Source organism: Pogoniulus pusillus, chromosome 15 (genome assembly GCF_015220805.1).
Source record: "Pogoniulus pusillus isolate bPogPus1 chromosome 15, bPogPus1.pri, whole genome shotgun sequence".
Taxonomy (NCBI): domain Eukaryota; kingdom Metazoa; phylum Chordata; class Aves; order Piciformes; family Lybiidae; genus Pogoniulus; species Pogoniulus pusillus.
In genome coordinates, this window is record NC_087278.1 from 11,203,396 (window position 1) to 11,225,368 (window position 21,973).

Genomic DNA, 21,973 nt, shown 5'->3' on the forward strand with positions numbered 1-21,973 from the left:
TTTGGATGTGGTGCTTAGGGATATGGTTTAAGGTGAATCTTGTAGAGATTGGACTTTGTGATCCTGAGAGTCTTTTCCAACCTTAATGTGGTCTTTTCCAACCTGGATGTTTCTATGATTCTGAGAGGGAAGCACCTTTCCACCTTTCCAATTAACTTGTAAAGAACTCAGCCCTGGGAAAGGCTGAGGGAAGTGGGTAGTTCTTGTACACTGTCTGGATGCTATAATATTTAAGGACAGGAGAGGCTGAGGGAGCTGGGGTTATTTAGCCAGGAGAAGAGGAGGCTCAGGAGTGACCTCATTGCTGTCCACAACTACCTGAAGGGAGGCTGTAGCCAGGTGGGGGTTGATTTTTTTTCTCCCAGGCAACCAGCAACAGAACAAGGGGACACAGTCTCAGGTTGTGCCAGGGGAGGTCTAGGCTGGATGTTAGGAGGAAGTTGTTGGCAGAGAGAGTGATTGGCTGGAATGGGCTGCCCAGGGAGGTGGTGGAGTCGCTGTCCCTGGAGGTGTTCAGAAAAAGCCTGGATGAGGCACTTAGTGCCGCGGTGTAGATGACTGGATAGAGCTGGGTGCTAGGTTGGACTGGATGATCTTGGAGGTCTCTTCCAACCTGGCTGATTCTATGACAAATATATACTAGACCTTGACACACAAGAATTTTGTCAGGCAACTTAGTTTAAAAAATAGCTCACAACTCATAGTGCTATTTGATGTTCTATAGTAGCATCAAAGAACTATTGAGAATGCATAATGTGCTTAGTAAAGTAGCACAGTACTTGTAGCAAAGGGTTTAATCATCTTTTACTTTTGATCACTGCCAAATACATACATATATATTTTTTCCTATTTTCCTGTTCTTTGACTATTGAAATATAAAATTCCTAGCAATTCTTGGAATTTTCATTACACTATTTGTTTTATTTTTATTTAAATTGGAAAGAAATATTTGTTGATTTAGTAATATTTAAGCAATATGTAGTGAGGAGGTGAGAACTTACAGAAAATTTAACTTCTTGTCCATGAATTGAGAGACTTTTTTCATACATTTTGTGATTTGATGTAAATTGAATTGACCTTATTGACTCTATATTGCTCAAGCTCAAAGTCTAACCTAGGATTCTCTGTGTGTTTCAATACAATTGTTTATACACATTGTTATTCATGCACATGGCTGGGTACAAAATTGTAAAGTCATGGAATTGTGGAAATGGATTTCTGGAGATCATTTACTTCAGTATTCTGCAGGTCAACTAAAGCAGCTCTCTCAGAGCCATGTCCAGTTGGGTTTTGAATGTCTCCAAGGATGAAGGCTCTGCAACCTCTCTGGCTGTATCCTTGCCTTGGGGAGAACAGATGTTTCTCAGCAGTGACAAGTGAAGGGGAAGGATCCCAAGGAGAGCTCTATGCATTTTTGCTGTCCTCACATACAGGGAAATTCCTCCTCCTTGTCTTCTTGGCTAATTGTTCCTAAGAAGTTTGTATCTCTCCATTACCTGATTGCTTCAGACTTTGCTTGCCAGCCCTGTACATGACCTTCTCACTTTTTGGTGGGTTTCTATCCCCTCTTCTTTACTGACCAGTTTGGTCCCATCCTATTGGACCCCATGTGGTCTTACTGACTGTATTTTAGTTAGCAGTCCTTCACTCTCAGAAAAGACCCTATGGTTGTAAAAGCAAAATATCTCATATTGATACCAACATGATAACTCATGTTGATACCAACTGCACATTCATATTTTCACAAAGAGAATCCAGCCCCTTCCTTTTGACAGTCAGGATTGAAGAGAGAGCCCTCCTGGGCTCATTTTTCTTTTTCTTTTTTAAATTTGATAAGAATATTTCATAAAAAGCAATTTGCAAGTACAATGCAAACTAATGTTTGTATCTGACAAGTAAGGAGCTGCTGTAATGATGTTAGTAAAACTAACGTGTATGTCGAGATGTATGCAGTAATATAAAGGGCTCCTTTTCTTGGCTTTTTGTTTGTTTATTTTATAATAGCACTGTGCTTCATAGTGCTCCCTACTTTTGTCAGGGAGGAACACTTCAAGCAATAGCTCTCTCCTGGGCAAAACTTTCATATGAATCTTTAATCAATTTGCTTGTTAGAGCAGCATTGTGCACAGAGGAATCTAATGAAGGTAAACACTGCTTTTGAATAACTATCTGAGAACTGTGCTGAGAAGGAAAGTATAAGCAGCAAAATTCTTGAAGGGTTTTGTGTATGTTGCATATAGTGCCCTACTTCTGATTTAAAGACCTTTTATGTGGTTGCATGCACAGAATACCTTAGAAAAGGCATTAATGAAAAGACATTGGCAAACCAATGACTTCAGTATTTGATTGTGAAGGAGAAAGATGCCCTGGTGTAGAGGCAAGGAGAACAAGATGCAGCAATGTACCAATGTTTTATTCCAGCCCATAAAAGGTGACATGTTGCTTTCTTGTTTTCCTCCTGCCATTGTTTCAGCTGGAAAGGCCTGGGTTTGGAAAGAAGTAAGTTTTGTCCTTTTTTTTTTTTAAAGCTTGAAATTTGTATATGTAGTAGTGCTGTACTCTGAGCATAAACTGTGATTCAGGGGCAGAATTGCTTTGCTATTCAAAGATTCTCTGTCACAGTTACTACTGCTGGTTGGCCATGGTCTCTAGTATGTTTACAATTCAATGACTTTAGGATCTCAAAGTCTAAGATGTTCTCAATACATATAAATATAGTACCTTTTAGGCTTTTGCCATGCATAAATCAAATCAGACTCTTTCATTTTGAACTGTGTCGAGTCCTGAGATGATCTAGGGAGTCAGGAAGTACTGATGCTATATCGCTATGTAGTTGTGGGGTAGAGAGTAAAACAGAGTTTGGAGGACTCACTGTAGAAACAGGTCAGTGACTGCTTTGAAAGTACCACTTTTGAGTTGCAAATGAAATGTGAATAACACTCAAGATTGATCTTTCTGTCGTGACTGTTTTGACATCTCTTCTCAACCGATAGGTTGGATTTTTTTCCCTCTCACATTAACAGTGACATTTCAGCAGAGTCTTAGGAAAAGATTGTTATCCTGTTGATCTTAAATTCTGTTATTCCTTAATAGTTTTTACAGTTGCAGGCTTTCCTTCTTTCAAGGGTTGAAAGGAAAAAATAATGGTGTTAAAAAACCATATATATGTGTACATACATGCAAAGGAATACATGGTAATCAAAAAGAGAAAATATGAGTGTGTATTAGCTAGTTACTTCTCTACTGTCAAATTAGGTCCCTCTTCCTGTGGTGGTGTTTCTTACAGCTGGAAACTTCCAAGAAAAATTTGATTAACAGGACAGTAATAGAATTTTCTTTGAGCCACAGCACACAGTGCGTGAAGATATAAAAGAAGGTGTCAATCCTGCGTGCCCTCCAAACAGTTAGCACAGTTCCAAGGCAGAACTCATTTGTGCTGTCAACTTATGGGCTATTTTATCTCTTATAGATAGGACTGTTTTCTTGTAACTAGTTGAGAAAGAGTGAATTTGATAGCATTTGGAAACTCTGCTGTAATCTCTTCCTTTAAAGTCACTTCACAGAACTTCTGAGGTGAATGCTGAGTCTGAGTTTACTCCGAATCCTTCTTTCAAGTCACAATACCAGAGGATTAAGAAGTCTAATTTGGAGAGGAAGAGCTCTAGTGCCAAGAAAATTCAGTGTTTGTGAGCAAAGGGAACGTTAGCTTTGTTTCACAGAATCACAGAATATTAGGAGTTAGAAGGGACCTCAAAATATCATCTAGTACAACCACCCTGCCAAAGCAGGTTCAGCCAGAGTTGGTCACACAGGAATGCATCCAGGCAGGTTTTTAATGTCTCCAGAGAAGGAGATGCCACAGCCTCTCTGGGCATGCTTCCATAGCATGTTGTTGCACGTGGGAGCAGATGCAGAGGTTGACGAGAAAGAGATGGTGTTTTCCTTCAAAATACTGTTTCTATTCTAAGAACTTGAGAAGTGGAGGGTGTTAGCAAAGGGATGTTTATTTAAGTAAGGATTTGCTCTCCAATTCTTTCATCTTCTATTTCGCAGTGTTGGGTTTATTCCACACCCTGCCTTTATGATATCAAACTTCAGTCTAATAAACATCTGTCACATGACAACTGACTTCTGTAATTGGGAGACCACAGCGCTGCAAGATAAAGAACTGTCTGTCAAGGAGTAAACTCATTACAACCCCACATTAGCAACATTTTAAAGGCAAACAGAAAAACACTGTGGGTTATTTATATTTCGAGTCTGGCAAAAAACTGTGAAAAATCTCTCATAAGGGATGGATGCTACATTGACACAGAGCCAAGGGAAAAGCTTTACAGTAGAAATTGTTCATTGACTCTGTGACTGCAAGTGCAGAAAAGCATAAAGAATTAGGTAACAGTAATTCAAGCAACACAGCAAAGCCAAAGCATGAGACTGGAGTGTAAACAGCTTCAACTAGATATTAATTTCAATGTGTCTGAAAACAAATGGGAGATTACTGGGATAAGATTAACTGTAACAAATGCAAGGAAATGCATGAAGCAGTTGGAAAAGCTTTTTATAGTAGAGCGGTAAAATCTAGTTAATTGTGAATTATTTTTGTTTTCATAATTACTTCTATTGTTCCACTGAACTTCTGTTGAATGTCTGATGTAGTGGAGTTGTCATGCCTTAATTAATAGAAAATACTAGAAATGGAACACCAATGTGATTAGTGTAGCATTACATGCTTTAATATATGTGCTGTTCTCACTGGTTGAGAGTGACTTCACACTTAGATAATCCTTGGTTTAAAACAAAACAACCACTCTGATAATGTAGTACACTTAATGCAAGCATTTGACTGTATGTGAAGGTAACCAATATAATTCCGTTCACAGGTGCCTTGTAGCAAGAAGGTCATGAGTAAGTCTTTGCAATGAGAAACCCAATTATTTTAATTCCTGCTGTGACCTTGCACACAGGCATTGTTCAAGAGAGTGGCCTTTTGGGGCACCATTAGCAGTAATCAACAATGAGCTGGACTGAGGTTGATGTTTTCATGTCAGTTGATCTGTACATGTGCAGTAGGTTTTTATAAATCTTGAACTGGATCTATTGTAGAGATACAGAGCATCTGACTTCCTGACAGCAAGACACACAAGCCTGATGTGCATACAGCTAACTTTTGTGGATATTAGTTGTTTAATCATATTTCTGAGATACAATTACATGATACGCCTGAAACGCATTCAATGCATTTAGAATGGAAGACCAAGCCGGAAGAGTACCCTGAAGTGCATGAACCTTCTCTGTGCCTGCTGCATGGGCAGAAAATCTAACTGTGTCTGGAAAAGTGAAGCTAAAACCATATTTCAAATTCTCCCAATCATTCCCTTTCTTTCTGGGGCTAATTTTGATCTCCTTTGCTTTGAGATAAATCCTCAAGAGACGGTTGAAGTTGCAGATGTTCTTTTGTGGCACGGTTAGATGAGTCTGAAAATACTAACACTGGGCAACAGGTAAAGAGGAGCCAGTGGTTGGAGAATTGCACCTAGATCCTGTGCTTAATTTGGGCACTTGTTTTTCTCACCCTTGTTGGGTTTTGTTAATGTTTTTTTCTTTTTATTTCCAACATATTTTATGCTATCTGTTTCTGATTACAGATGTTTAGTTATCACAGCTGTAAAGGCTGAAAGCGATCAGGAGAAACACTGTGCATGGTTTTGTGTAGAGTGAGCCATCTTACAGCTCTTATTATTACTGAGAAGATAAATGTAGCTAGCAATGTCTCATCTGAAACAGCTTCATTTTTAGCCTGTGCCAGGAAACTGCTTGTAAGAACTTTTAAACAGGTGACATTTTGATTCAGTAGGAGTATGGTTTCAGGGGCAGTGGAGGCTGTAGAAGTCTAAATTTGCAGGGCAAGCCCGTATGGTGGAATGTGTGCAGTGCTACCCTGTTTTGTGCTCAGCCCTTGCTCTGAGTGTTTTCATTCACTTCCTTTCATGAGGGATATCGGTCTGGCATCTGCTGAGCTAAAAGGACAATTAAGTAAAAGACCTGCAGTATACTCTTTCAGTTTATTTGATGATACTATGTTAGGTAAAAGTCTTTACAGGTAAACTCAGTTATAAATACGTGACTGAGTTCAAAACTTTTTCTTTAAGCTAAACATCTTCATTATCATTCTTGGACCTTTTATACAATTGCTTGTGTAGGGTTGCACATAATGTATTGTCTACTTGGAAAAAAAAATCAGCAGGTGTGGTGATATTATGTGCTGAAAGTGAATATTTAAAACTCAAGGGAAGCTACCCATAACTTTAGGGAGGGGAAAAGATAGTAGAGATTTCCTTTAAAAGAGTTTGTGGTACTTTTCTCTTTTAAAGCACCATTAAAAGAAATTATCTCAACATTTGCTGGGGTGGTCCATCACAAGCCAACCTGTCCGTCTAGGATTTTCCTACATGTCTTTCTAGTTAGAGATGTGCATGGATATGCAGAATGACTTGGATGTTTTGTCAGAATGATGGCAATTTGCCATGCTCATAGCCTTCCTTTGCACCTGAATTGGGAGTTCACTGTTGCCCCTTATACTTTCTTAATTTGTTGGGCTACTTTACCTACATGGTGTAGAAAATGCTTGATTTCATCTTTCATGCCAACCTGTTCAAAAACCTAACTTGCTTGAATATTTAAAATAATATGTAGAAAAAAAATGTATTTCTTACATATGCAGCCCTAGAGTAAATGAATGCACTACCAGCTCTGCAACTCCAGCCTTCAGAACCTGGGTATCTTCCTCCCCAGAACTTGTATCAATATCATTTCAGAAAGATGTTGTGTTGACCTTTCCTTTGCAGTCTGTGGGGTTTGCAGGAATCATTGATAGGAGCAGTATGCATCCAATGAATATTGCATTACAAGAGCTGGCTATTTGAGAATTAGTTTATTTTTTCAAAGATGTATTTTTCTATGCACAGGCTGCTGTCAGTGGTACATGCTATGATGATAAAAAAAAAAATCCTACTTAAAGTAAGTGATTCTGTGCACTTTACAATATGCACATATATAAGACCTCACCTGGAGTACTGCATCCAGCTCTGGTCCCCTGAACAGGAGAAGCACATTGACCTGGTGGAGAGGGTCCAGAGGAAGACCACAAAAATTATCAGGGGGCTGGAATACTTCTCCTGTGAGGAGAGGTTGAGGGAGCTGGCATTGTTCAGCCTGGAGAAGAGGAGACTCCAGGGAGACCTAATAGCAGCCTTCCAGTATCTGAAGGGGGCCTGCAAGAAAGCTGAAGAGGGACTGTTTACAAAGGCCTGTACTGATAGGTCAAGGGGCAATGGCTTTCTACTAGAGAAGAATAGATTCAGATTAGATGTTAGGAACAGGTTCTTTAGCATGACAGTAGTGGAACGCTGAAACAAGTTGCCTAGGGAAGTACTTGAGGCCCCATCCTTAAAGATATTCAAGGTCAGGCTTGACAGGATGGTGGGCAAGCTGCTCACTGCAGGGAAGCTGGTCTAGATGACCTTTGGAGGTCCCTTCCAACCCAAACCATTCTATGTAGCAAGGGTAAAGCACTGAATCCAGGAGAATTCCCTTGTGTTTCAGGTAGGCATGTAAAGGGCTCTCATACAACCCATGTAATGTAAGGAAATGGAATGAAATGTGATCGTTAGCCAAATGCAGTGAGTAAAGATAAGAGTTCTCCACCGTTTATCTACCAAATGTGGCTCTCTAGCACAGTGACTCTAATACCACAGTTGTTAATATTAAGTCTGTCCACATATTTTGTACAAAATCTCTGTGGTGAAGCGTTCATTGTGGTGAAAAGCTGACACAGTGGAATGCTTTTTGTGTAGGCCCTGGACAAATTATCGTCTGATTTATCAATTCCAAGGTCAGAGTACTACCATGGCTCTTAAACTGTAGTGTAGTAAAGTGGTCTCCATTGACCGTTCAATGAATCATCTGTAAGTTTGGCTGATTGTTGCCACCAGGTATCTACAGCAACATAGTTCTTTGTCTGAACCCATTTCTCTGGTCTATAATTTGCAAATTTGCTCTAATTTGATTTCAGAATGGACTTTTATTGCAATATACTTGGACTTGTAAAGCTCAGATACATTTTCGTGACACAGAGTAGCCATTATTAATATGTCAGTGTAGAAATGACTTAATTGCTTATTTCAGCTCTAGTGCCAGTTTAAGTATAAGCCAAAGGGCACTGTTATTAAACACCTTGTACTGTCAGAGCTGTATTTCTTGCCCTGTCATGTGTAGAGCAATTCTTTTTGTAAAACATTAGAAAACAGAAGCTCTTGCACACAAAACCTGAACTCAATTGGCATGGAATTAGTGTTTTCTTTTCCTTATCCAACTTCCCTAGTCTAACACTAGGGTTTTCTCCATTAAAACAACCAACCAACAAAACAAAAATGAAAATGATGTGAAACATTATGACCTTTGTGCCTGTGCTAGTGTGGGTATATCCATTTTCCTGTGAATAAAAATCATCAGATTATGTTACCATCTTAACCACTCTGAAATGCAGAACAATTGTTTTAAACAAATTAAGGTCAGATGTTTTTTCTCATAACAGCAGTGGTACTCTTTAGATTCCCATTCTTTTCTCATCTCATATAAAGTTCCTGATAGATCCTCATTTTGCCTTTTGTCTTCTTCCCTTTTATACAGCAGTTCATCAGCACTGCTCTTTAGTGCCATGGTCTAGTTGACTGGATAGGGCTGGGTGCTAGGTTGGACTGGCTGATCTTGGAGGTCTCTTCCAACCTGGCTGATTCTATGATTAGCAAAACTGATGGTTTTGGTAACATCCCTATGCCCCCAAACTTTACCTTTCATTTTCCAATTCATTCTTTTGATTTCCCAACCATCTGAAGCCAGCTCACTAATCCACTGGTGTGACTTCTGCTCTTAGGGAGCTATTGAAGAAATAGACTAAGTTTTCTCTTACCCTGCCATGGGGCACCAGCACATATAAACATCAAAGAACCCAGAGTTTCTGTAGAGCACAAGGGTGACTTTGTGTGTATTTAAGTGATATGATGTGTTTAATTGACATACTGTTTCAGTCTGACTCTTTAAACTGGCTTTATTATTAAGTAGTTGTGGATAGTTTTGAAATGGATACCACTTTGCAAGTGCAGTAACCCTATTTTTACCCTTTTAGCTGTTTAAAATTACTGGTGTGGTCTAACTTTCTGAAGAGAGATAAGATGTTAATTTTATGTTTTTCTTTTCTTTTTCAGGGAGTAATATGTGGGAGGCTGTGGACTACTTGCTTCCAACATAGGAACAGCGCTGGGTTGGGAATCTGCACTCCGGAGAGAATGCTGGGAATCTGCAGAGGGCGACGGAAATTCCTGGCTGCCTCTCTGACTGTTCTTTTTGTGCCAGCTGTTACGTGGCTTTATCTGTTTGCTGGGAGTTTTGAAGGTAGGAGAAGAACAATGCCTGGGTGTGAGGGATGGGGTGTTAAATCATTTTTATCAAAGCAGACAAGTATGAATCTGGTGTCATTAATTTTAGCCTAAATACATTTGGTTCAGCTTCCATAGGAAAAGGTACAGATTTGAAGACAGGGTCTTGCTTACTTCTCACTGCTGAGGAGAAGGTGGCTGCTGGCCCTGCTTAGTTCAGTTTCCTCTTAGTTTTAAACTCCTATTTTAGATTTGCCCTTGATGTGATCTAGGAGTATTTAAAAAGGTATCCATTCTGGACACTCCTTACACAATTCTTGGTTTTTGTAGGCCTGTGTTTGAGACCTGATACATGTTGATGACATGGGACACATGTCTAATTTTGGGACAGGAATTAGTCATCAGGAAGTGTGTGTAGCTACGAAAAGGTAGTCCCAAGCTAACCTCATGAAGTTCAGTAAGACCAAGTACAAGCTCAGGACAAGCCCAAGCACCAATATAGGCTGGGCATTGACTGGCTTGAGAGTAGCCCTGAAGAGAGGGACTGAGGGGTGCTGGTGCACGAGAAGCTCAATATGAGCCATTAGTGTGCTCTTGCAGCCCAGAAAGCCAACCAGAACCTCAGCTGCACCAAGAAAAGTGTGGCCAGCAGGTCTAGGGAAGTGATCCTCCCCCTCTGCTCCACACTGGTGAGCCCCCACCTGGAGTACTGCATCCAGTTCTGGAGCCACTATTACGAGAGGGATAGGGATGTACTGGAACATGTCCAGAGAAGGCCACGCGGATGATCAGAGGGCTGGAGCACCTCTCCTATGAGGACAGACTGAAAGAGCTGAGGCTGTTCAGTCTGCGGAGGAGAAGACTACAAGGACCTTATTGTGAACTTCAAGTGTCTTAAGGGGGCCTACAAGAAGGCTGGGGAGAGACTTTTTAGGATGTCAGGTAGGACTAGGGGGAATGGAACAAAGCTAGAAATGGGTAGATTCAGACTGGGTTTTAGAAGTTCTTCACCATGAGGTTGGTGAGACCTTGGAACGGCTTGCCTGAGGAGGTGGTTGAGGCTCCATCCCTGGAGGTAAGTTCAGGCTGGATGAAGCTTCAGACAGCCTGATCTAGATGATCCTTGTAGTCCCTTCCAACCCTGACTAGATTCTATGATTCCTGTCCTATGGTTCAGTGTGCTGCTGCTCACTGGGCAACGGAACATGCAGTGTACCTGGTTTGTGGAATGGCAGACAGTGGTGGGATGCTGCTCTGTGAGGTGTAAATGTAGCAGTAAAGAATTATGCTGTAGTTATATAAATGCCTACATAGCAAAGACCTACAAACATGAGGCTTTTTTATTGCCTTTGTGTGAAGACTGCTAGCTGTGACCACTGCCTCTGCTTATTGTGCTAGAAGGCTGAACACAGAAAATCAATTAAGATCAATATAAAATACCATTATAAAAATAATTTTGAATCCATATCCCTTTGGGGGGTGGTGGGTTGCTGTATCTGGGGTATCTTTCTGTCCTGTTCTTTCTTTAGAGGCAGATCCTCAAGTTTATAGGTACCTTCAGTTACATCAGCGTAACTAGCACTTTGAATGCTCAGGCTTGGAATAATCAGTATTTCCCTGTGATGTTGTCTTTTTTCTCCTTTGTTTTCTTTTGGGAGGGATGGAGGAGAGATGGAGCAGATTTTGTGTTTGGCAGTAGGTGTGTTATTTTGGCAAAGGTGAAAAAAGCTGCTCTGCCTTTGTAGTTATCTTAGCATGAGAAGAGGTGTTTCAGCCTTTAAAAACCCGTTCAAACAGTAGTTTACAGTCTGATAAATTTTAAAAGGCATTGTTTAAAATGTCAAGCTTCTTTCATGTAACCTTGGCTGACAAATTTGGGCTTTGTTTCAAAACAAAATTGGATTCCAAGTTAAATTACAAGTAAGAACAGGCAAAGATTTTGTGTGTGTGTGTGTGTGCATTACATACATTTCTGAATTAGTCACATGCCAGGTACAAATATTTGCTTATGCAAATTTATTTGGTTACTTAAAATTCTGCTTTAATGGGCAGAAACTCCATGAGCTCATTCTAGAATAAAACACTTATGGGATTTGTGTTAAATTGAAAATATAAGAGGTGCTGGCTGCATACTTGAAAAGTAATGATCTGGCAGGCAGAAGAGTACTGATTTTGTTTGAGTTTTAAAAGCTGAGCAAATGTAGAACTCACCTTTTTGCTTTTAGAAGAGTATTATGCTGCCTTGTTGTAATGACTACTTTAATTATGTCCACAATTGATAACGGCCTGCTGCTTTAAATTCTTCTGTGGGTAGGATACTTTGTTTTTACAGAGAGCTCAATACAAATCTTGAAATTTGCTGCTACATGGTATTTGAAGTGACTTAAAGCTCTCAGTGTGAATTAATCTTAAATGCAGACCAGGCAGCAAAGCCCATTACCTATTAAGAAGCCTTGCACTGTAAGAGGACTGGAAATTATACCAAGTTACTGACTCTTGCTGTTATTTTTTGGTATCTATTTTCTTAGGATTTTTGGATGGGGCATAATTTAACCTTTATTATTTAAAAACTAAAATATTTATTTAACTGAACAGTAGGTAGCATTTTCCTTGATTTGTAGGCATTATTGGAGAGAGTTAAAGTGGTTTTGTCGGTTTATGACTTCTTGTTGTGTACTTCCCTATGTTTCTCACAATTTTCTTGTGTTTTAAGCTCTCTGTATTGTTAAGTATAAAATGTCCCACAAAAACTTTGCGCCTTGATTTGAAAGCAGCAGGAGTGGAGAGACCTCTTTGTCCTCTGGCACAAGTTCCTTTGCTTAATCACAGGCAACGTGAAAAAATTTCATTTAAGCTGGTTTTAGATGCAAATAAACTGTTCTTGTTACACTTTTCTCCACTCATGTAGAACAAACAGTACCTGGTGTCTTCATAGACTCAATTATTCAGGATGGAAGGGACCTCAGAAGTTCTCTGGTTAAACTCTTGGTGGGCTTTAGGGTCAGGCAAGATTTTTCAGACCTTTATCCAGTCATGTCTTGGAAACCTCCAAGGACAGAGGACACGTGGCCTTTCTGGGCTACTTGTGCACTGCTTGACTGTCTTCAGGTGGAAGAGTTTCTCCTTATGTCTAGTTTGACTATCCCTTGCTTCAGTTTCTGTCTGATGTCATTCATCCCCTCACTATGTATTCCTGTGAAAGGCTTAGCTCTGTCTTCTTGCACCTTACTTATATTTACTGGGGACACTGCTGATAAGTCCCACAGAGCATTCTCTTCTCCAGACTGAACAAGCCCAGGGCCCTCTGCTGGCTTTCATCAGTGTTCTGTTATACCTGGACAAAAGGACAGAATGACACAAAACTGTGAGCTGGCTGACACACCAGAAGGCTTTGCTGCCATCCAGTGTGACCTGGACAGGCTGGAGAGTTGGGCAGAGAGCAACCTTACAAAGTTCAACAAGAGCGAGTGCGGAATATTGCGCCTCAGGAGGAATAAGAAGTTGGGGGCTGACCTGCTGAAAGGCAGTCTGTGGAAAAAGACATGGTCATCCTGGTGGACAACAGGATGAGCATGAGCCAGCAATGTGCTTTTGTGGCCAAGAAGGCCATTTTTATTCTGAGATGCATCCAGAAAAGTGCTCGAGGTAGGTTCTGCTTCTCTTCTACTCTGTGCTGTTGAGGCCTCATCTGGAGTACTGTGTCCACTTTTGGGCTTCCCAGTTCAAGAAGGACAATGAACTTCTAGAGAGGATACAGCAAAGGACCACAAAGATGATTACAAAAATGATTTGGGGACTAGAACATCTGTCTTATTAAGATAGGCTGAGGGACTTCAGGCTTTTTAGACTGGAGAAGACTGAGGTGGAAACTTAGCAATGCTTTTAAATACTTAAAGGGCAGGCATCAGAGGGATGGAGCCAGCATTTTTTCAGTGGTGCCCAGTGACAGGACAAGAGGTAATGGGCACAAAATTCAGCATAAGTTCAGTCTAAACATGAGCAGAAAATTCTCTACTTTTAGGGTGGTGGAGCACTGGAACGGGCAGCTGAGAGAGATGGTGGAGTCTCTGTCTCTGGAGTCATTCGAAGCCCACCTAGATGCCATCCTGTGCAACCTGTGCTAAGTGAATCTGCTCTGGCTAGGGAGTTGGATGATTCTTCCAACCTCTATCATTCTGTGATTTGGTAATCTTGTTCTTAATATTTAGGACCCCAAACTGAACACAGTGTTCCAAATATGGTCTAATGAGTAGAAAATACAGGGGAATGGTCACTTAAACCTCACTCACAGAGAGTGATTTGCCATTGGAATAGGCTGCCCAGGGAGATGGTGGAGTCACCATCCCTGGAGGTGTTCAAGAAAAGCCTGGATGAGGCACTTAGTGCCATGGTCTAGTTGATTGGATAGGGCTGGGCGCTAGGTTGGACTGGATGATCTTGGAGGTCTCTTCCAACCTGGTTGATTCTATGATTTGATCTCTTCCTCATGCCTTTGCCCATCATCCCTGTCCAGGCATGCTGCTGGTTCATGTTTAATGTTCTGTCTACTAGGACGACAGGTCCTTCCTCACAGAACTAGTCAACTTCCTGTGTCATTATGAGACTTAGCCTGTTTTAAGTACAGAGGTTGCTTTGTTCAATCCTCTAGCTTGTCTAGGTTCCCCTGGGTGGCACCCTTGCCTGTGAATTTATTGATTCCAATCCCCTGGCTTGGTGTCATTTGCAATCTCAGTAGAGGAGAATTTTGATTTCTTCTTCAAGTCATTGATAAAATTATTGAAAAGGACTGATCTCAGCATGGATGCTGAGGAACTCCACATGTAACTGAGTTCCAGACAGAGCATGAACAAGTAACCTTCACACTTTAAACCTGACATTCCAGCTAGTTTTTCACCCATCTAGCGGTCTACCCATATAGACTATCAAATTCCAGCTTAGATACAAGGATGCTATGGGAGACTGCATTGAAGGCTGTGCTAAATTCAAGGAAGATCACATCTCCTGGTCTTCCCTTATTCACAACTCTAGGAATTTCATTACAGAGCAAGTTGGTCAAGCATGACTTACCCTTGGTGAGTCCATGCTAGTTATTCCCATGTCAGGGCTGAGCATTTCCCCATTTGAAATTATTTACATACAGTAGCCAAATTGCCTCTTTTTTTCACTAAACTAAAAAGGCTGTCACAGGAGGAAAAAAAAAAAAGGTTTTTTGTGGTTGTCTTGTGTTGCAATTTGTTTTTATGTTTCAGGGCTCTAGAATCAAATATCTCTCCTCATTACTGGTATTTGCAGTGCTGCATCCAGAAATTACATCTTCTTGATATGATTAAGAATTACATTACTCATCCATGTGTTTACATCTAAAAACTTAAGTTACTCAGTTGCTGTAGCATGACAGTGGGATCTCATTTAGAAACCCCTTATAAGCATTTTGTTAGTGAATCTGTAATGTGAAATATGCCCTAATGTAGTCAGTTCCCATGTTCTGTATTATAAATAGTTTGCAATTCTCTAAGACAGAATTTGGTTTCATTTGGGGAGTTGTTTCTCTTGTCAGAAAGTACATTGCAGGCTGCTGCTTCACAGTTGTCACTCAAACGCTGCCAGTAAGATGCTTCCTTTGGAATATTCATTGGAGATGGCATTACCCAAGCTGTGACAGCAACAGCTACTAAAAGCCTCATTAATCATGTATAAATGTCTATTAGGGTTATGAACTAGAATATTAAAGAGGATTTTGAGTATTGTATAGCCTTTGAACATACCTGGTTACTGCTGTTGTTTGTAGTAATGTACAAGGACAGCATGATTTGAGTTATCAGTTACTTTGAATGAAAAAGCTAATTGTTCCAACATTCTTAAATTGCATTCTAAAGGCAAAGTAATAAAGTAGGAAAGGTGGAGTGCATTTAAAAGAGGGAAGAGGAAATAATCAAGTAGTATGTGATGAATTTTCATTAGAAAGAAAATAGCAATTTCATTACCCAACAATTGCTCCAGAAATAGCATCATTTTGCCAAGCTATATGCAGCAGTTTGCTAACCCTTTTACTATGAAGGTCATGTAAAGTGGAAATTTGAAACTTTAATTTGACATATGCTCTCTAGAGTACTGATTCCTAAACAGAGCAAAACAAAACAGAAGTCTACTGTGTCTATGGGGCCTCTGTAGATTCAGTCTCCTGTTTTGACAGGACAAAAGTACACCTGAGTTACAAGCTTCTGTGTGGTGGATTCACTTCAGGTTGAAACCCCTGAAATGTCTGTGTAGCACTCTTGTGTAGAGCATATTTTGCAGGACAGAAGCAATCAATGCTGTAACATTAGGATGAAAGTTTAAGAGAAGTTGTGAGAGATGAGGTTGACAGGAGAAAAGCACACCTGAGTTACAAGCTTCTGTGTGGTGGATCCACTTGAGGTTGAAACTCCTGAAATGTGTGTGTTGCACTCTTGTGTAGAGCATATTTCACAGGACAGAAGCAATCAGTGCTGTAACCTTAGGATGAAAGTTTAAGAGAAGTTGTGTGAGATCAGGAAGGGAGTTTGTGAGAGAGTGGAAAGGAGACTGGTTTTTTTTCCTTAAATGCAAGAACAGAGTCTGCCTTCTTTCCTAGGACTTGCTTTCCTCAGTTGGCCTCTTTTAATTCCAATTCTGGGCAACTATTATTCTCTGTCAGTATATTTTAGTCCAAGTAATCTGGAGAGACATGATTGAAGCTAGAGTTGGGCAAACACCTCATAAAATACAATAAAGTGAAATGAAGGAAGGCTGCAAATATTCATCTTAGTATTTAAATGGATTCACTTTGATGCTGTTCACACTCTTTTTTTGTATGCTTTCCATAAATATTCCAGTGAATATGTTAATTGGGAAGAACTGTCTACAGAAACAATGATATCCAGTTTTAATATTCATGGGAAGCAGATTTTGAAATCATATTTGTGAATACTTGAATCAGAAAACTAATTCTGGGAGTTCAGCTTTATCTGGTTAAGTGCCAGAAGTTTATCACATGATCTGTGTGCAGGATGAAAACTGCCTGAATTTTTAATACTTGCAGTAAGTTGCTCATAGGAAGAAGCAAACAAATTAATTGCTAAAATGTCTAAGACACTTGCAACTGATGAACAAACATCAGCAAATAATCCCTTCACAGTCAATGTAATCAGAAAGGGGAAAATCTGAAATTGCTTTTTTCATTACAATTCACTCAGTTTGCCTGAATTTTATCTGCTGTGTGCCTCAACAGGATTAAACAAGAAAACTTAATCCAGTGTTCATTTAAAGTAGAAGTTTAAACTTCTGTACTGTTCTTGTAGTATAATAAAGTTCTGAGAAAAGGGATTGTGAAGTGTGCCTTTGCATATAATAAGGGTGTTCCTGTGTTGGGTGCCTGAGTGGGTTTGCAGGACATGAGTTCTATTATAAGACTGGCTTTGTTGCAACCACAGAATCATAGAATCAACCAGGTTGGAAGAGACCTTGAAGATCATCCAGTCCAAACTCTCCCCCACCGCTATCCAGTCAACTAGACCATGGCACTAAGTGCCTCATCCAGTCTATTCTTGAACACCTCCAGGGATGGCAACTCCACCTCCCTGGGCAGCCCATTCCAATGCCAATCACTCTCTCTGTGAAGAACTTCCTCCTAACAGCAGCACAAGCCCTACGAGGTGAGGCTGAGGGAGCTGGGGTTGTTTAGCCTGGAGAAGAGGAGGCTCAGGGGTGACCTTATTACTGTCTACAACTACCTGAGGGGTGGTTGTGGCCAGGAGGAGGTTGCTCTCTTCTCTCAGGTGGCCAGCTCCAGAACAAGAGGACACAGCCTCAGGCTGCGCCAGGGGAAATTTTGGCTCGAGGTGAGGAGAAAATTCTTCACTGAGAGAGTCATTGGGCACTGGAATGGGCTGCCCGGGGAGGTGGTGGAGTCGTCATCCCTGGGGCAGTTCAAGGCAAGGTTGGATGTGGCACTTGGTGCCATGGTCTAGCCTTGGGCACTGTGGTAAAGGGTTGGACTTGATGATCTGTGAGGTCTCTTCCAACCTTGGTGATACTGTGATACTGTGATACTGTGATTTTGTTTTGTGGGCATGAGAGCTCTCATCTGTCATCGAAGAAAATTAACATTTGAATGTGTGAAGAGATTTACTCCTCATTATATATTGAAAAAGTCTTGCTTATGAGCAGTGATTGGAAATTGGAAGTAGTTTCTGTGGCAGAATGATAAAGGTTGCAGCCCAAAACATGACATGGTCATATGAGGCTTTTGTAGGTCAAACTGTGGCATCTGTGAGGGGCGATGGTTGTTGGATTTTTTTCACAGCCACTATTTCAGTTGAATTACTTATGATCTAGAAATGCAATTTTATCCTTATGCAGTAAGGTCCGTGGAATAGCTCAGTCAATGTTGTTTCTTCCTTAGCTTGCTAGGAGTTCACATCCTTAAACCAGGTTCTCAGGAAATGCCATGGATCTTGCAAGAGCTGTTTCTTTCGTCAGCGTGTTGTGCCGAATGAAAGCAAGACCTGATCTTTTGAATTCCAGTACAGGGCACAAACATTCTCTTGTGACACTCGTTTTGAAAGTTAATGCATATTCTTTCATAAAAGTGAAGTAAGCTGCAGGCTTACTTTTGTTCCTCTCTATACATCTCTTGATTGGATGGAATGCTTTTATATTTCTAAACTGGTTTTGTCCTGGCTTTCTTTTTCTAGTCAGCCCTCAGTTTGTAGTTTCTGGTAGAAACATAAAGGTCAGAGTGAAAATAAATTCTTTTACAGGAGTAAGTTGAAACAGCAGCTTACTCTCAGTATAATCTGTAGCATTGTTCAAAGTTTTTATTTCATTTTCTTCTTTGAGTAGAACTTTTGGGCAAAATGAAATCTATAAAAGTTACATTACTTCCAAGAATAAGAGACACCTGGATAATAGAATCATAGTATCAGCCAGGGTTGGAAGGGACCACAAGGATCATCTAGTTCCTACCCTAGATCAGGCTGGCCAGAGCCTCATCCAGCCTGGCCTTAAACACCTCCAGGGACGGGGCCTCAACCATGTCCCTGGGCAGCCCATTCCAGGCTCTCACCACTCTCATGGTGAAGAACTTCCTCTTCATGTCCAGTCTGAACCTACCCATCTCCAGCTTCACTACATTCCCCCTCGTCCTGTCACTACCTGAAGATCCTGAAGACTGTTAGGATGACTGGATGCCTGAAGACTATTAGGGCTAGATGGAAGACTAGCAGTAGGAGAGCTACTTCTTGACTATTTCTGCATTTCAGAGGTAGATATTTATTAACAGAGTCAAAATATGTTTTTCTGCAGAAAAAGAGAAAAGCAAGATGAGCTTACAAGTCTTGTTTTCAAAAAGAAGCCAAAGTGCTTTGTTTTTAGAAACAAAATGTGCAGTTTCTAAGTACATCAGACCTTCTTTTGAGTGCTGAAACTAATGTAGCCTGACCTGCTGTGATTGATGTCGTGCAGCTGATTGATGTTGAAGTTGCTTTTCCTACAATTAGGACGTTTATAAAATCTAGTTCACATATGGGTCTCCTGGTATCTAAATAAATATTGAGCTCATACTGCAGTGTGTTTCTCAATGGTAGATTATGCAGCATTGCTCATCTCTCTCTCTGTTCCTAACAACTGTAGAAGCTTTGTTTACTTCTAACAAAGTATTATGAAGGGAACCAACGAGCTTTGGGGGCAAACAGGTCAACAAATGTATATGTACAGGATGAAACAAAAAAAGATATAAAATAGAATTGTTTTAAAAGATTGGAATGAAAATTTAGTATTTAAATTCTGATGAATGTTTCAGTTCAAATAACATACAGTGATTTTTTTTTTAATGGAGTTTTTGTGTTTAAGATTTGTGGATGTTTTTTGAGATCATGCAAAAGTTTGAAATCAGATTTTTTCTTGTTAGACAGCAGCTGGCATCTTTATAATCTGCCAGTACTTTAGAAAGTTATATTTTTAATATCTATTTGCATGTGCATAGTAGCAGAAGGAGTAGTAGTCAAGGTTTAAAAAAACAAACAAAGCCTCCAAGCAAACAAAAACCCCCAAAACCAATACTGAAAGCAGTCCTATGGAGTGGGACCTGGGGGTCCTGGTGGATAACAAATTAACTGTGGCACAGCAATGTGCCCTTCTGGCCAGAAGGCCAATGGGATCCTGGGGTGTATTAGGAGGAGTGTGTCCAGCAGATCAAGAGAGGGTCTCCTACCTCTGTACTCTGCCCTGGTGAGACCTCATCTTGAATCCTGTGTTCAGTTTTGGGCTTCCCAGTTGAAGAGGGACAGGGATCTGCTGGAGAGGGTCCAGTGGAGGGCCACAAGGATGATTAGGGGACTGGAGGGCATGGCTTATGAGGAGAGGCTGAGAGACTTGGGTCTTTTTAGTGTAGAAAAGAAAAGACTTAGAGGGGATTTGATAAATGTTTATAAGTATCTGAGGGCTGGTCAGGAGTGGAGAGACAGACTCTGCTCACTTGCTTCCTGGGATAGGACAAGGAGCGATGGATGTAAGTTGCAGCAAATGAGGTTCTGCCTCAACACAAGGGGGAACTTCTTTACTGTGAGGGTCACAGCACTGGCAGAGGCTCCCCAGAGAGGGTGTGGAGTCTCCTTCTCTGGAGACTTTGAAGGCCTGTCTGGATGTGTTCTTCTGTGATCTGTGTTAGATAGTATTGTCCTGCTCTGGCAGAGGGGTTGGACTCAATGATCTCCTGGGGTCCCTTCCAACCCCTAACATCCTGTGATCCCCAATAAACCCAAACATTTGAAGAGGTACTACACATATCATGTATGGTCATTCTTTTGTTCTACAATTTTGCTCTCTGGCACATTTTAGGAAAAGCGTGAAGGTGAATATCCTGCTACGGGATTGTGGCCGTTTGAGCTAGATTTCTAGCTCAGACATAGGGGAGAGGTGAACATTCCAGGGATAGGCCATATAATGGCAACAATGGATGAGTTAATATCATTTCATTTGAGTATCAGGAGCTTTATGTCTTGAAGCAGAGCTTGTTCGTTCCCCTTGCTGGCTTCTGCTGCTTGAGCTGTGCCTGCCTGCGATCTTCCCCAGCTGCTGTTTTGGCTGCTGCTGATGCTTTTGCAGCTTTGCCGCTGCTTGACCCCTTCCCCATCCTCCTTAAGGTTATTATATTTCTCTAGTAGCTTATTTCTCTTTATATGGTTATGCTTAAACTGTAAGAAATACAATTTCCTCTTTCCCTGACTTGCCGAACAAATCCGTGTTGTGGTGAGTTTATTCTACCAGGGGAGGGATCCACCCTAACCCAGGACAGCAATGGAGGTGTTATAGGTGCACTATAGCTAAAGAACACCACTGTCTTCAACACATCTCTTTACCCTTTGCCCTTTTCAAACATTTTTCAGTTATGATAACAATTGAATTTTTCAGCTTATTTGTTAATTCTCTCCCCTGAAGTTTTACCTCTCTTGTGTTGGTTTCCTTTCTGCAATTCTTAAGTTGAAACTTGGATCTAAGAGATTTTGTTAAAGCTACTTAGATATGCTTGGAAAATCTAATGATATACACAGCCACAAAAACATGAACTGACCACATTCATCTTGGTTCACTCAACTTTGTAGATACCAGTAACAGAAGGAAAAGCTGCTGACCAGAAGAATTACTTGTTTTTAGCCTGAGATTAGGAAAAAGTTCTTTACCATGAGTATAGTAGAACATTGAAACAGGTTGCCCAGGGAGATAGGTGAGCTCCCATCCCTGGACATATTCAAAGTGATGCTTAACAGGGCTCTTGACAACCCCATCTTAGTTGAGGGTATCCTGACTTACTGCAGAGAGAGGTGGCCTGGATGACCTTGGGAGGTCCCTTCCAACACAGACCATTCTATGATTCTGTGATTCTATTACAGTTCAACAATGTTCCAAACCATTTGAGCTATCCTCCTGTGGTCATTTTTCTAACCTGACACATGGCCATCCTTTTCCATAATTCTGTGAAACATGAGTCCAAGTCCAGAATGTAAATATCAAGGCTTTAAACCTCTTCTTTTTTTTCCTTCTTCTTTATAATTCTGTTTAGCTTTTAAATTGCAAATGTCATTTTGCAGAGATCCATAATTAAGGGATGGAACTCGTAGTAGTGAAGTTAAAATTAGAAAAACTGTTGGGTTAGTCACATTTTCCTAATCCACATTTCACAGTCCATAGCAGTGTTGGAGTTTGGTACACTTACTTTTAAAAAAACAAATGATAAAAAAGATAAAACCTTATGGACCTATTTAAAACATTTTACTATCTAAATGAAGTATTTCTTAATGAGATACTTTTCCAGTGAGCTTGTAATAACAGGTCTGTACCTATTCTAAAGAAGAGATGTATGATCTGCTCTCTGCATACTGATTCCTGAAGTTGTTTAGATGCTCAGTGAAATCACCATCACCAACACATACTCCAAAACACCTGGAGTAGCTTACAAGTTTGGATTGAACTCATTAAGGTCCTGAGCTGGAAAGACCAAAATATGTGTCATACAAGTAAAC

At 40.5% G+C, this 21,973-nt stretch overlaps 1 protein-coding gene across 4 annotated transcripts in view; it reads left to right on the forward strand.

Moving 5' to 3' along the window:
• Positions 1–21,973, forward strand: part of LARGE1 (LARGE xylosyl- and glucuronyltransferase 1) — a 331,282-nt gene that overhangs the window by 96,541 nt on the left and 212,768 nt on the right. For all 4 annotated transcript variants that reach the window (XM_064155366.1, XM_064155364.1, XM_064155367.1 and 1 more), the window contains one exon: positions 9,264–9,450. In XM_064155366.1, the coding sequence (XP_064011436.1) occupies positions 9,345–9,450 (106 nt within the window). In that variant the 5' untranslated portion in view covers positions 9,264–9,344. The remainder of the gene's footprint in view (positions 1–9,263; positions 9,451–21,973) is intronic.